Source organism: Caretta caretta, chromosome 7, assembly GCF_965140235.1.
Source record: "Caretta caretta isolate rCarCar2 chromosome 7, rCarCar1.hap1, whole genome shotgun sequence".
Lineage (NCBI taxonomy): Eukaryota > Metazoa > Chordata > Testudines > Cheloniidae > Caretta > Caretta caretta.
The window spans coordinates 46,404,151-46,417,433 of record NC_134212.1 but is presented as its reverse complement, the minus strand read 5'-3'; the positions used below and the strand labels follow the sequence as shown (position 1 = coordinate 46,417,433).

The 13,283-nt window shown below is 40.8% G+C and overlaps 1 protein-coding gene across 2 annotated transcripts in view; it reads left to right on the top strand.

Annotated features, from left to right (window-relative positions):
* The window catches only part of DCAF1 (DDB1 and CUL4 associated factor 1), a 104,088-nt gene that overhangs the window by 51,129 nt on the left and 39,676 nt on the right, over positions 1-13,283 (top strand). For both annotated transcript variants that reach the window (XM_048858132.2, XM_048858133.2), the window contains exons 17-19: positions 810-894; positions 2,361-2,594; positions 12,383-12,476. In XM_048858132.2, coding sequence (XP_048714089.1) covers positions 810-894; positions 2,361-2,594; positions 12,383-12,476 — 413 coding nt within the window. The remainder of the gene's footprint in view (positions 1-809; positions 895-2,360; positions 2,595-12,382; positions 12,477-13,283) is intronic.

Below are 13,283 nucleotides of genomic sequence, written 5' to 3'. Positions count from 1 at the left end.
CACTTCATTGGATGCAGATAGCCTTACAAAATTCTATTTGCCTGGAGGGTATTTACTTGAGACAGATGAGTAAAATTGTGATTTTGACAAAAAGCAAATAAGTAGCATTTTTTTTGTTTTTTGCTTCATTGGTAAATTATCATGACAATCTTTTAAGGCTAGCTACTGAAAAAGTGTAGCACAGTAATTTGCATGGTAAATTTTGTAGTGTAGATGGATACTGCAAACATGACAAAGTTAAATTCATTTCAATATTAACCGTTCTTTAGTCCCTTTAGAAAATAGAAGGGAGAGATTCCCATCTCTCAAAGGTTTAATCATTGCCTACTAGACTATGGGCAATAGCATTAACTTTTTAATGTGACCATGTTTAAATTAACTGGAAGGCATGTTATGGACAGGAGATTTGAAGTGGTCAAATTGATGCATGTGGGAATTCTACATGTTCCCACTGGCCTTCTTTAACAAATATAATGTCACCTCTGTCTTCTTGAGCAGCAGCAGTTAATGTTCTGAGGTGGCTTTTGATCACAAGTTGCCTTGCTGCTGGTGTGTTTCAGAGCTGTACTGTTTGTGACTGTGGATAGTAAATACTTTTCTGACAAATGGACAACTCCCAGCTGGTGTGCACATTTTAGCACCACCATTTGCTATGGTCAGTGGAGCAGAGAAGGCTCTTTTAGGTTTTATTTCTTGTGTGTTAAAAATTATAACCTCTTCCAGAAGTATTTCCATAGTGTGTATCTGATTCAGAATGGACAGTCTGAATCTGCTGCCCATTGACCTCGTCACTGATTGTTGTTGTGCAGGCATTCCTTCCCAGACGATCACTACGTGGAGTTCAGCAAGCACTCTCAGGATAGGGTCATTGGCACAAAAGGGGACATTGCCCATGTAAGTACCAGTAGAAATCGATTCTTTGAAGCCATGACAGGGTTATGCCCCTACCCGTACCATCTGTTAACTGATGTGGGTACTGTGGAGCTGTATGTAACTGGCAAATTAAAGGCTTTACAGGTACAGCTTCAAAAGTGTAAATTAGCTTATTCACTGCATTTAAAAGCATTGGGTTAACCTGAAAATTGAGTTAGGCTGTAAAGTTGAATGGTATGCCACCTGCCTTTTAGACATATGTATTTTAGTCATAATTGTATTGGGCATATCTAGTATCTGGCCTGATGAGCCATTCATTTGAGAGATGTTCTGCAGAGAATTGTGCTGGAACACACACAGGTGTGAAGAAGTTATGGCAGCTTTTTATAAATGAAAGGTTTTGCCATAAAGAGTACTTCAGCAGCAGTTGAGGGAAATGGGATATTGGAAGTTTTCCTGCAGGAATGCACAGAATGAGATTGCTTTACAGTGATAAATAAGTTGGTTTAAATTATCTGTGTATTTTGCATAATACTCTTTCAGCATTTTGCACGTATCAGGCCATGAAAATCCTGCAATCTGAGGGGTTCCTTTCCTCTCTGAAGGTGCCAGTGCTAGACAGAATTAATTACAGGGATTATCTCACTTGAAGCGTTGACAAAAAATGTCACGCAGTCTACTTATTCAAATTGTTCATCGTTTTCCATGCCACTCTTGCTAATTTTCGTGTACATTTTTGTTTAAACAAATGTTTATCCATCCTTATCCAACTCTTCCAGTGTTTTGGCACTCCAGGGAAATCAAATCTGAGTTTGCAATGTGATCATCTGGCAACAGATTAATATCCAAAAAACAAAGGCTTATGGCTTCATTGCAGGGTCAGAAGGATACTAGGCTGTGAGAAATACCTCTGAGAAAATAGTCACATGCACAAAAAGTATGAAGGTTTTGAAAATCCTTCTCGGGGAAATAGGGGCACAGTTTAGTGAGACCATGTAGTGTAATAATTGCCAGTAACTTGAACTCCTTCTCCTATATTTCAGGGTTTTCTTGACTGTGTCCTAATGGACTTTTTCTTTGCTTGTAGCCTGTAAATATCACCTCCTTTAAAGTTAGTTTAAATATTTCTGTAGCAGACTGGCTATATACTGCCTTTGTCTAAAACTTTGCAACCTATTTTTCAAAACTGGGTTAGTTTTCTAGTACCAACCTCAAGCTTGTTAAACATGTTAGACAGCCCCAGATGAGCTAAGCATTGTCCAAATGTATGGGGAAACACAGACCCTGGCCTGGAGAACTTTTGTCGGAACGTTTGAGGCCTTGGAAGGGAGAGTCTGACATTGGCAAGCTCTCATTTGCAATGCATAAGAAAAGCTAGGGTGAGAGGGATCACCAGAAAATTCTGGAAGGGATGGTAGATAGTGTTCTTCGGCACTGATAGAACTACAAATCTTAACTAATCTTTCTTTTTCTTTTTAATCTAAAAGATCTATGATATTCAGACTGGCAACAAGCTATTGACTCTGTTTAACCCAGATCTTGCCAATAACTACAAGAAGAACTGCGCCACCTTTAACCCCACAGATGACCTTGTCCTAAATGATGGGGTGCTCTGGGATGTCCGCTCTGCACAGGCCATCCACAAGTTTGACAAATTCAACATGACCATCAGTGGTGTTTTTCATCCTAATGGGCTAGAGGTCATAGTCAACACAGAGATTGTATCCTTTTACCTCCGTTGTAACACTAATGCACTGGAAACATAAAACCTTGGACTGACAAACAGGTGGTTTGATTGCAGCAGCCTGTATAACTGTCCGGCTGCGTCATATGATAAGCAGAAATAGAATTTCACAGGCTGTGGTAGTAACAGAAGCTTTAATACATAAGTTAAATAGGGTGAACATAGAAATTATGCAGGTTAGATCAATAGTCCATCTAAACCAGGTGTTCTCAAATTTTTTGGGCCGAGGACCCATTTACAGATGTTTAGCGCCTGTTGCAACCCAGTAAGTAGTCTGGGGGTGGAGGCTCTGGGATGGTTTTGGTTGGATCCTACCCCTTTGGGGACTTGGGTCCTTCCCAGCACTCACCCCTCAGTGGCGGCTCCTGGATCTCCTGTGTTGCGGGGCTGGCTGGGCTTGGCTCTCTGCCCTGGGCATTGCAACACCGCTCAGGTTTGGCCCCACCCCCCTGACTGGACCAAATTTGTGTGAGTGGAGTTGTGACCTGGCTCATGGGGTTGCAGTGCCATTCACTCAAATGGCCTACATGAACTCCTGTCGTCATGACAGTTGGACTAAACCTGTATGGCACTGGGACCCCAGAGGCTGCAGTGCCTGGAGCAGGGAGACAAGCCCAGCCCGCCCCATGGGACAGGAGTCACAGGAGCTGCCATTCCACCTTTTGAAACATTCTGGCAACCCAATTTTGCTTGAAAAACCCTGATCTTAACCCAGTGCCTGATGCTTCAGAAGATGATGTACCCTCTCCCCTCCCCCAGTGGACACTTATGGGCTAGCCTATTCATAGGTGAAACTTTTAACTTTGGGGACATCTATTACCTTTGGATAACTGGACATTTGGATAAAGGTAAATGATGATTTTAGCTGCAGCTTCACACTGAAATTTCTTTCAGTCACTGATCACGATGACAGACTTCACTGGGAGTCAAAGCTCTATACCCAGCTAAAGTGATAATGTTCGATACTTTGACTCAGTGCTCTCCCTTAGTCCTGCATTCTTGTTTCTGATCTGACACTTAAAACCTCATTGCCACATCATTTTGTTTGCCTTTTTTGAGCTTTTTTTGTTTTGTTTTACTGAATTTTGTGTCTAAATAAAAAGTTCTCTGTCATTTAACACGTGACCCACAAGCTTTACTCCTCTTCACATAATTTATTGGCATAGTGGTGGCTAATAGAGAGTTTTTGTCTGTACTATTATTTACTAGGGCTGTCGATTAATTGCAGTTAACTCACGCAATTAACTCAAAATTTAATCATGATTTAAAATAATTAATCGCACTGTTATACAATAGAATACCAATTGAAATTTATTAAATATTTTTGGATGTTTTTCTACATTTTCAAGTATATTGATTTCTAGTACACAGCACAGAATACAAAGTGTACAGTACTCACTATATAATTATTTTGATTACAAATATTTGTACTGTAAAAATGATAAACAAAAGAAATAGTATTTTTCAAGTCACCTCATACAAGTACTGTAGTGCAATCTCTGTATCATGAAAGTGTAACTTACAAATGTAGATTATTTTTGTTACATAACTGTTTTGTTTTTGAGTGCAATGTAAAACATTAGAGCCTAGAAGTCCACTCAGTCCTACTTCTTGTTCAGCCAATCGCTAAGACAAACACATTTGTTTACGTTTACGGGAGATACTGTTGCCTGCTGCTTGTTTACAGCGATACCTGAAAGTGAGAACAGGTGTTCGCTTGGCACTTTTGTAGCCAGTGTTGCAAGGTATTTACGTCTCAGATATGTTAAACATTTGTATGCAGCTTTATGCTCTGGCAGCCATTCCAGAGGTTCCATGCCGATGATGCTCATTAAAAAAATAATGCATTAATTAAATTTGTGACTGAACTCTTTGGGGGAGAATTGTATGTCTCCTGTTCTGTTTTACCCACGTTCTGCCATATATTTCATGTTATAGCCGTCTCGGATGATGACCCGGCACATGTTCGTTTTAAGAACACTTTCACAGCAGATTTGACAAAACACAAAGAAGGTCCCAATGTGAGATTTCTAAAAATAGCTACAGCACTTGACCCAAGGTTTAAGAATCTGAAGTGCTAATCAAAATCTGAGAGGGACGAGGTGTGGAGCATGCTTTCAGAAGTCTTAAAAGAGCAACACTCAGATGTGGAAACTACAGAACCTGAACCACCAAAAAAGAAAATGAACATTCTGCTGCTGGCATCTGACTCAGATGATGAAAATGAACATGCATTGGTCCGTTCTGCTTTGGATCGTTATGGAGCAGAACCCGTCATCGGCATGGACGCATGTCCTCTGAAATGGTGGTTGAAGCATGAAGGGACATACGAATCTTTAGCACATCTGGCACGTAAATGTTTTGCGACGACAGCTACAACAGTGGCATGCGAACGCCTGTTCTCACTTTCAGGTGACATTGTAAACAAGAAGCGGGCAGCATTGTCTCCTGCAAATTGTAACCAAATTTGTTTGCCTGAGCGATTGGCTGAAGTAGGACTGAGTGGACTTATAGGCTCTAAAGTTACACATTGTTTTATTTTTGAATGCAGTTTTTTTGTACATAATTCTACACTTGTAAGTTAAACTTTCATAATAAAGAGATTGCACCACAGTACTTGCATTAGGTGAACCAAAATATTACTACTTTTGTTTTTTACAGTGCAAATATTTGTAATCAAAAATAAATGTAAAGTGAGCACTGTACACTGTGTATTCTGTGTTGTAATTGAAATCAATATAATTGAAAATATAGAAAACATCCAAAAATGTTTAAATAAATGGTATTCTATTATTGTTTAACAGCACGATTAATTTTTTTAATTGCTTGGCAGCCCTATTGTTTACCTGTTACTAGTGCACAAAGTGGCACTTCTTCCTCTGTGCTAGCTCGTTTAAGTTTGGCTTCAGTGAAGTGACTGCTATGCAAAGGTAGCTCTCCAGAGACTTGTTTGTGAGCTTGTTTCGAGTATCATTCTTGACTGTGCTTCTGACTACAAATCTGGATTTTTTCATTTATGGTGATCTGAACATTGAGAGTATCAGGAGGGAAAGTTTCTTAAGGTTTGGGTATTTTTCTGTGTCCAGATAACGTGTCCAGGATGTCATGATTTCGGTGTTCTTGAATTCATTCTTCAGCATGTCAGAGGTCTGCAAGTCGACTAGTTCTAGCTGCAGGGCCCCCTCATCTGTTACAGGGAGGACCATGTGGATGTGAGATGAGAAGTCATGCTCAGGTGGTATGGAGAAAGGATCATGTACAAAACCAGTTACATCCTTTGGCATGAAAAAAATCTCTAAATTGGGTGCTGAAGTTGTCCTGTCGCTGTTAAAGGCAGCTTGTCATGAGAGGACTGATCACAACTGTCTTCAGTGCTGATCAATGGTTGTGGAATTGAATAAAATGCAAAAGCTTCCCAGAGCTCAAATTCATGAGAAATATGTTCAACTTCTTCTGAAAAGCTTCTAGCTTCTTGACAAGGTTGCGGATTATCTTTTCCTGGCTTTGCAGCTGTACATTCAGGGTATTCAGATGGCCAAATAAGTTGCAAAGAAATACTGTTTTGACCATGAATTCAATATCTCTAGAAGGGCCAGATATTCAGATGCCTCCTTGTGGCTGCTCAACAGCTTGAGCCTAGAGCTTGCAGCAGCATGGCAGTGATGTAGCCTCACCAAGCCAGTGAATATCATTCTGGAGAAGATGATCTTCATGGTTTGCAGAGGACTCAGCAATCAGCTCACAAAATAGTCTCTGCTGCAGACTTGAGAAAGCTCTGATGAAATTGATTATTTTCATCCATCTCCTTATCGTCTTTCAGTTCCCCACTCAACTTGGCACACAGCACACTTTGGGGAGGGCTTTCGGTTGTGATGCTACTTCTGCTGGTTGTGCTGCAAAGCCCTTCCACTTGCCAGCATTGAAGGTTGCCATCTGTTAGCAGAAGGCAAATGTTGCTTAGTGAGAGTCGCTGTTTATCAAATGCTGCATTGATTTTCTTCAAATACGACATCTCCAGGGAAAAATGTTTCCGGGGCATCAAACTGAAAAGTTCTTCTCAGAAGGTTTGGCCATCAAAGTAGCTCACATTCAAACACAACTGTGCTATGTCTTTATTGTAATTGATTGATTAGTCAATGGCCACTGACACAAACTCAGCACCTCTCAGACCTTTCAACAATTAATGGAACGCTTTGTCAAAACCTGGACATGGGTGCATTGTAGTCGTTTCTGATGGGAGCTTGCTTGACAGTGTTCGTGGTGACTGCCTTCATCTTCTCATCAGCTTCCACTTCCTGGAGAACAGCCCGCATACACTCTTCGATGATTTTGGAATGACTGAAGAGCTTCGTCTTTGATGCTAGAGTCCAGGCCACTCATAGAGAAGCCATAGCCATCTCCTGTTGTGATGCAGAACTCATGAGCTCTTACTTCCATAATTGTAAGATATGATCAGGAAGTCGACCTTTGATCACCTTGTCTCTGTGTTCAAAGGATAATTGTCATTGAAAGTTGATTGGTTCATATAAAAGTGGTATCTCAGGTTGTATTCCTTTATGACAGAAACACACTTGTTGCACAACAAGAACATTGGCTTCACTTTGGCTACATTTGGTAGAAAGAACAAATATTCATGATCAGTTCTTCATTAAATGATCAAGGGTGTGTGTGGAGTCACTGCAGGAGTCAGGTGCCTCCTTATTAATGCTTGAGTGGGAGGAAGATGGAGGAGTAGAGCAAGGGGTGACTCCCCCCAGAGCCTGTTTCATCCCTGCCTCCATCTACCTGTGTTCCCAGTTGGGGGCTTGGCTGTAAGGACAGAGCCCTTGGCTCTGTCTCCACCCCAGACACCCGGCATCACCAGCCCCGGTGCTCCCCTTGCTGCAGAGTCCTTGTGCTCACCTGCCTCTGAGTACCATTCCCAGTCAGCCACCCATCCCTATGGCCTGACACCTGCTGGCTCAGAAGATGCTCTGCAGCTTGGGAGGGAAAGGGGTTGCCTGGCAAGTGAGTTCAGGGGCCAGAGCTGGAGCCATGTAGTGGGGCCACCTTTACAATGGAGCCCCCAGTGGGGAGCAGGAGGGAACAGCTTATGCCCTGCAGGCTGGATGTGGCCCGTGGGCTGCCATCTGAACAATGCTGGGTGAGTTCTTGACCCAGGGGTTGTGAACAGGGACAGTTGTTGCAACCCCCCTGGACCTTTCTTAGTGGCTGGATGGGAGAGGGGTCTTCAACTTCTTACTTTTTGCAGTATGGGGTCATAGTAGTGAAAAGTTTGAGAACCAGTGCCCTTAAAGTACTGAGTTTTATATCTCCACTTAAAAACAAAAGTGCCCTGTAAAGCTACTGTGGATGTTCTCATTATCCATATAGAAGTCTATACTTTTTGGAATCCCGTTAAACTCTTGGCTTCAGTAATGCTTTGGCAGTGAGTTGCAAATATTAGTTAATGCATTATATTAAAAGGTTTCTTTTGTTCACTTTTAAATGTTATTGCCATTCAGTTTCATTGGACGTCCCTTGTTGTACTGTTATGAGAGGGTAAACAGGAGTGCTTGACCAACCTTCTCTGTACCATTCATTATCTTATGTACTTCTGTCATGTTTCCTCTTTGAGACTGTTTAGTGTAGAGAACAATCTTTTCATGCTTGCATTTCTTGACCCTGATTCCCCCTCTTATTTCTGCTATCACTTTTGAGCTAGGGTGGCCCACGTTGACCCAGGTAAGGGCAAACAATTGCTTTATATTTGAGGCATTATGTTGTCACTTTTGTATCCCATTCGTTATACATTCTAACTTTTTGATTGCTTTTTTTTTTAAAACACTGCTGTGCATTGAACAGAAGGGGTTTTTTTGTTTGTTTTTTTTTCCATTGAACTGCCATAGTGACACCAGGACTTTCCTGAATGATTGCTCGGTTCTAAATTGTAGGGTATTCCTTCAGATATTATTCAGATATTAGTGTATGAATAATTCAGATTATTCCTTCCAATGTACATTATCTTGCATTTGACAACATTGAATTTTATCTGCCTTTGTGCTCCCTATTTACCTAGCTTTGTTTAGGACCCTCTGAAGCTCTTCATTAATCTTGAGTGATCTAAATAATTTTGTCCTCTGCAAATTTTACCGCCTCCCATGCCCGCTCTCATTTGCTCATTAATAAATATTTTAAAATCATACCCTAGTATATAACTTGAGACATCCCCTCTGACTCTTTGGACACACTGAAAATTGACTATTCCTACCATTTCTGTCTGATAGCCAGTTTCTAATCCAAGATGGAATGTTGCCACTTATGCTATGCATTAGATTTCTTAATAATTTTTTTTCCCCAAACGTCTTTTATAAACTCAAATTATGTCAACTGGTTCTCCTTATAGCTCTGTTCACCTCCTCAAACAATCTGAGTAGATTAGAGGCACCATTTTTCTTCAGAGAAGCCATGCTATTTTGTGTATCTCACCATGCTCATTTAAGTATTCTATTTTTAGCTGCTGTTCTAGCCAGTTTACTTACCTGATACTGAAGTAGGGATTACTGGTCTGTAATTCTCACTCCAACACTTTTTTTTTTTTTTTTTTTTAAATATATGCACAACTTTTTCTCCCCTCTAGTCCTTTGGTACTGTAGCGGACTTTAATGACAGATTGTGTATATTTGTTAGTGGTTTAGCCTATTAATTCTTAAATTCCTTTGGATTCTAGTCCTAGTAACTTCTTGCTCTTTAACTCATCAGTTTGTTCCATTACCTTCTCATTTTGACAGCTCAATCTGATGTCTGTGATTTGAAAAAAAGTAGATCTGAGGAGGGTATCCCCCCCCCCCCCAACATCTTTTGCAGTGAATTTTGATGCACAGACATAATCTTAGGTTGTGTGCCCTGTCTGTAGTCTCTTTACTTATTTTCTTAACACTGTTAGTTCAGTATATATAGTAGCTCATTTGCAGGCTTTCTGCTTCCAGTTTAAAGAATTTCTTGTTTGTTTTTGTTTTTTTGCACTTCAGATTCCCTCCTAGCCCTTGTAACTTGCATCTTACACTTTACCTGGCTTAGTTTAGTCTCCATCTGGAAGGCAACATGTTCTAATGGATAGGGCACTAAACTGAGAGTCAGGAGACCTGGGTAATATTCCTAGCTCTGCTAGTGACCTGCTGTGAAACATTTCAGCAAGTCCGTTTTACCCCTGTACCTCAATTTTTCAATCTAGAGGTAATGATACTGACTTTATTTGGTGAAGTGCTTTGAGTGTCATGGCTGAAAAACACTATTTAAGAGAGGATTATTTATTTATTTCTAAGGGCTTCACATTTCTGTTTTCTGAAGGACACCTCTAAAACCGTTGAGCTTTGCCATTTAACCATACAGTCTGTCATTTGTGTTTTCTTACCTTTTTGATTCTTTTTTGCTTAATGGTATGGTGTGTTTAAATAGCCTACATGCTGAGTTCTAGGATTTTAATTTCCTTTTACTTCTGACGAGCTGCTTGCTTTTTATTTAATTTAATTTTTTAAATCCTCTTCAAGTTTATTAGATCTAGTCTTTGGCATGATTATTTCCCTGAGGCTGTGGAACTTACTTATGTTATGGTGACTCTTGCTTAATGGCTCAACTGTAGTTACTACTTTAATCATCTCCTGTGTGTTGCTATTCTTGACTTAGAACTAAGTCTTTTCTCTTACGTGTTCTAGCACTATCTGTTCCAAGAAGCAATCATTTATGGGGTCGAGAAATTGCCTTACCCCTCCTTGTCTTTTTGTGACATTTGACCAATTTATGTATGGGTAGTTGAAGTTACCTATTATAATTTTTTAGATTTAGTTGCTTTGTTGTCCCTCACATTATGTACTTACTACTAGCTTTCACATTAAGAAAGATTATTATTTGTGTTCTTTTGATGTGAGAATTGTGTTGGTATATGTTCTGCTGTATGGTCCTCTACACTAAAAAATCGTGTCTTGAGATTCTGTAGTGGTCTTCCTTTCTCATGTAGCCTCTAACCAGGTCTTACACTATCACGTTAATCGTCGTCATTATATCATGTTTCAATAATGTCTTTTATGTTAAGGCCACTTTCTGTTGTTAGGCATTTTAGTTCACTTGTTTTTTGCTTTTAAGCATATGTACTGGAGTTTTATGCTATTTTATAGTTTATTTTTGGCCTTGTACCTCTTTTAACTCCTTAGTCTGATCCCCTGTTACTCTTCCAGAATTTTTCCTCTGTGATCTCAACTAGTCACTCCTTCAGTACAGCTGTATTCTTATTCTTTATTGGTTACAGAATTTCTTTTGTATTTTCCCAGTCTCCTCATCAGATACTGTGGCTTCCCCCCAGCTCCAACTTCAAATAAGACCCCAAAGCCTTGTTAATTTTCTCTGTCCTCAGGCTGGTTCTATTTTTGTTAGTGGAGCCTATTGTTCTGCATAGGCTGTCCCTTCCCTCCAAGTTCCCCAGCATCTAGTAAATGTAAACATCTCCATTATTCTCCATGCTCTCACTTATACACTGAGATTTTGAAATGAGGCCTGCCGCGCTGGCCCAGTTTTTAGAGAGAGATGCTATGGAGGCCAGGGTTCAAAGTTCCCTTCCCCCCTGTCCTTCACCACTAATATTCTAAATTTAACTTCCAGGATGACTTCTCTGTCTCTCTTACCAATATGGCATGTCCTATAAGCAAATCCCCAGCATTTGCTATAAGTCTGTCTAGATGTCTCACGAGATCTTTTACCTGCACATTCAATAGTCAGATTACCAAATAGATTTCATGGTCACCACGTGCTGAACTGTTGATATTTCTAGTTATTTAATCTGTAACCCCATCTCCTGGAGTGACTGCCATGATGAGTAAGAAATAATAGTGGGTTCCAACTAGGGGAAGTTAGTCCTGCTCTTCCACATTGGCTTCACTGGGAGACTGGCTTTCTCAGCTGGAGGATTGGGGCAGCTAGTTCATAGGTGGGTTCAGCTTTCAGTGTTTTGTCTCTAAACATTTCTATTTGAATAATTCTAGTCTTAGGATGCTGCATTTGGCCATAAGGCAAGCAGTCACGTATTCTTCACTCTATGCAGTAAGCTGGGTGCCCCTCATCGTGATTGATCTGCTGCTGACATTCTACTGCCATAATTTAAGCAGGAGTTTTTCCTCTGTATATTAGATTGAATGAACTAGTTTAGAAGGGTACCTACCTTAGTACCAGACTTCCACTTGGGCCACTCTTCCTGTGCTAACTCTTAGTCATGCTCTCTACTCAAGTGCAACTCCTTTCTTTTTTAATTGTGAAGGTTCTTACATCTCTGTAGTCTTGGTGGTAAGATACTGGTTATGTTAACGATTGAGTGAGATGGGGGTGGGGTGGGGAGTAAAGACTTTCAGAAAAGGAGGCAGGAGAGGAGAGGGAAATATGAACCTCTCCCGCAAGGGAGGGAGTTGAGAGGGTTTTCTGTTGATGCCTGTTATATTCTGCCCTTTCAGGTGTCACTCATAGGTGTTTGTAGTTTTACCACTTTCATCTCATTCAGGGGATCATTTCTCTCGTCACCAAAAACTGCATCATAACCACCGTGCTTACAGCTGAGGACTTGGTGCAACATATTTAATTATATTTTTGTTCATGCTGGAGGGCTTGTGATGGTAGAAGAGAGCTGAACATTTGCCTAACCTGGCAAGTAAGCTTCATTAGTTGGGCACTATTAATCTGCTGCTCACCATGGAGTTAAAATGGAAAATTTGTCATGTATTATTCCTTAACTTCTTTCTTCAGTGGGATCTTCGAACGTTCCATTTGCTGCACACGGTACCAGCATTGGATCAGTGCCGTGTAGTCTTCAACTACACTGGCACAGTTATGTATGGAGGTAGGATGTCCCTTAGTATTGCACCATGGCATTGTTGTTCTCCTCAGTCTCCTTGGATTTGGCAGTAGAAGCCAAGGGTGGGGATGTTCTTTCCCTCATGTTCATAGTAAAGCAGACAAACTGAAACTTTTCCCAGCCAATACTTTGTAACTTACAAGAGGAAAGAGTGCGGTAGTTGTCTTCAGTCATTTTTAAGGGAGGTTGCAACTCATAAAAGCTATGGTGAATCATTGCATGGTGGGGACCAGTAGTGTCCACCAGCTCTGTTAGGTGCTGTTTAGAACTTCACTGGCTACACTTTACCTGTCCCTGTAGTAGTCGTATCTGACTTGACAGTGTGGAACTTTACTGTCAGTGCAGCTCCTATTAATCTGACGCTGCTGGATAGAGCAACGTGTTAAGGATACATGGCCGCTGAACTTCAAGGGGAATCTGAACCACTGGTTTTAGCAGTTTCTGGGGATTTTGGAACATAAGGAAATATACTGGCCACTCTTGCAGTTTTGAACCAATCTACAGTCAGATTATGATACAGATTGTTTCCTTTTGGAGTACATTAAGTTCATGGAATATCAGGGTTGGAAGGGACCTCAGGAGGTCATCTAGTCCAACCCCATGCTCAAAGCAGGACCAATCCCCAATTTTTGCCCCAGATTCCTAAATGGCCCCCTCGAGGATTGAACTCACAACCCTGGGTTTAGCAGGCCAATGCTCAAACCACTGAGCTATCCCTCCCCTCAGAATCCTCTAGAAAGCAGTGACTCTTTGGGCTGTGAGCAAGTTGCTTTAAGGAACAGAGTGAGTAAA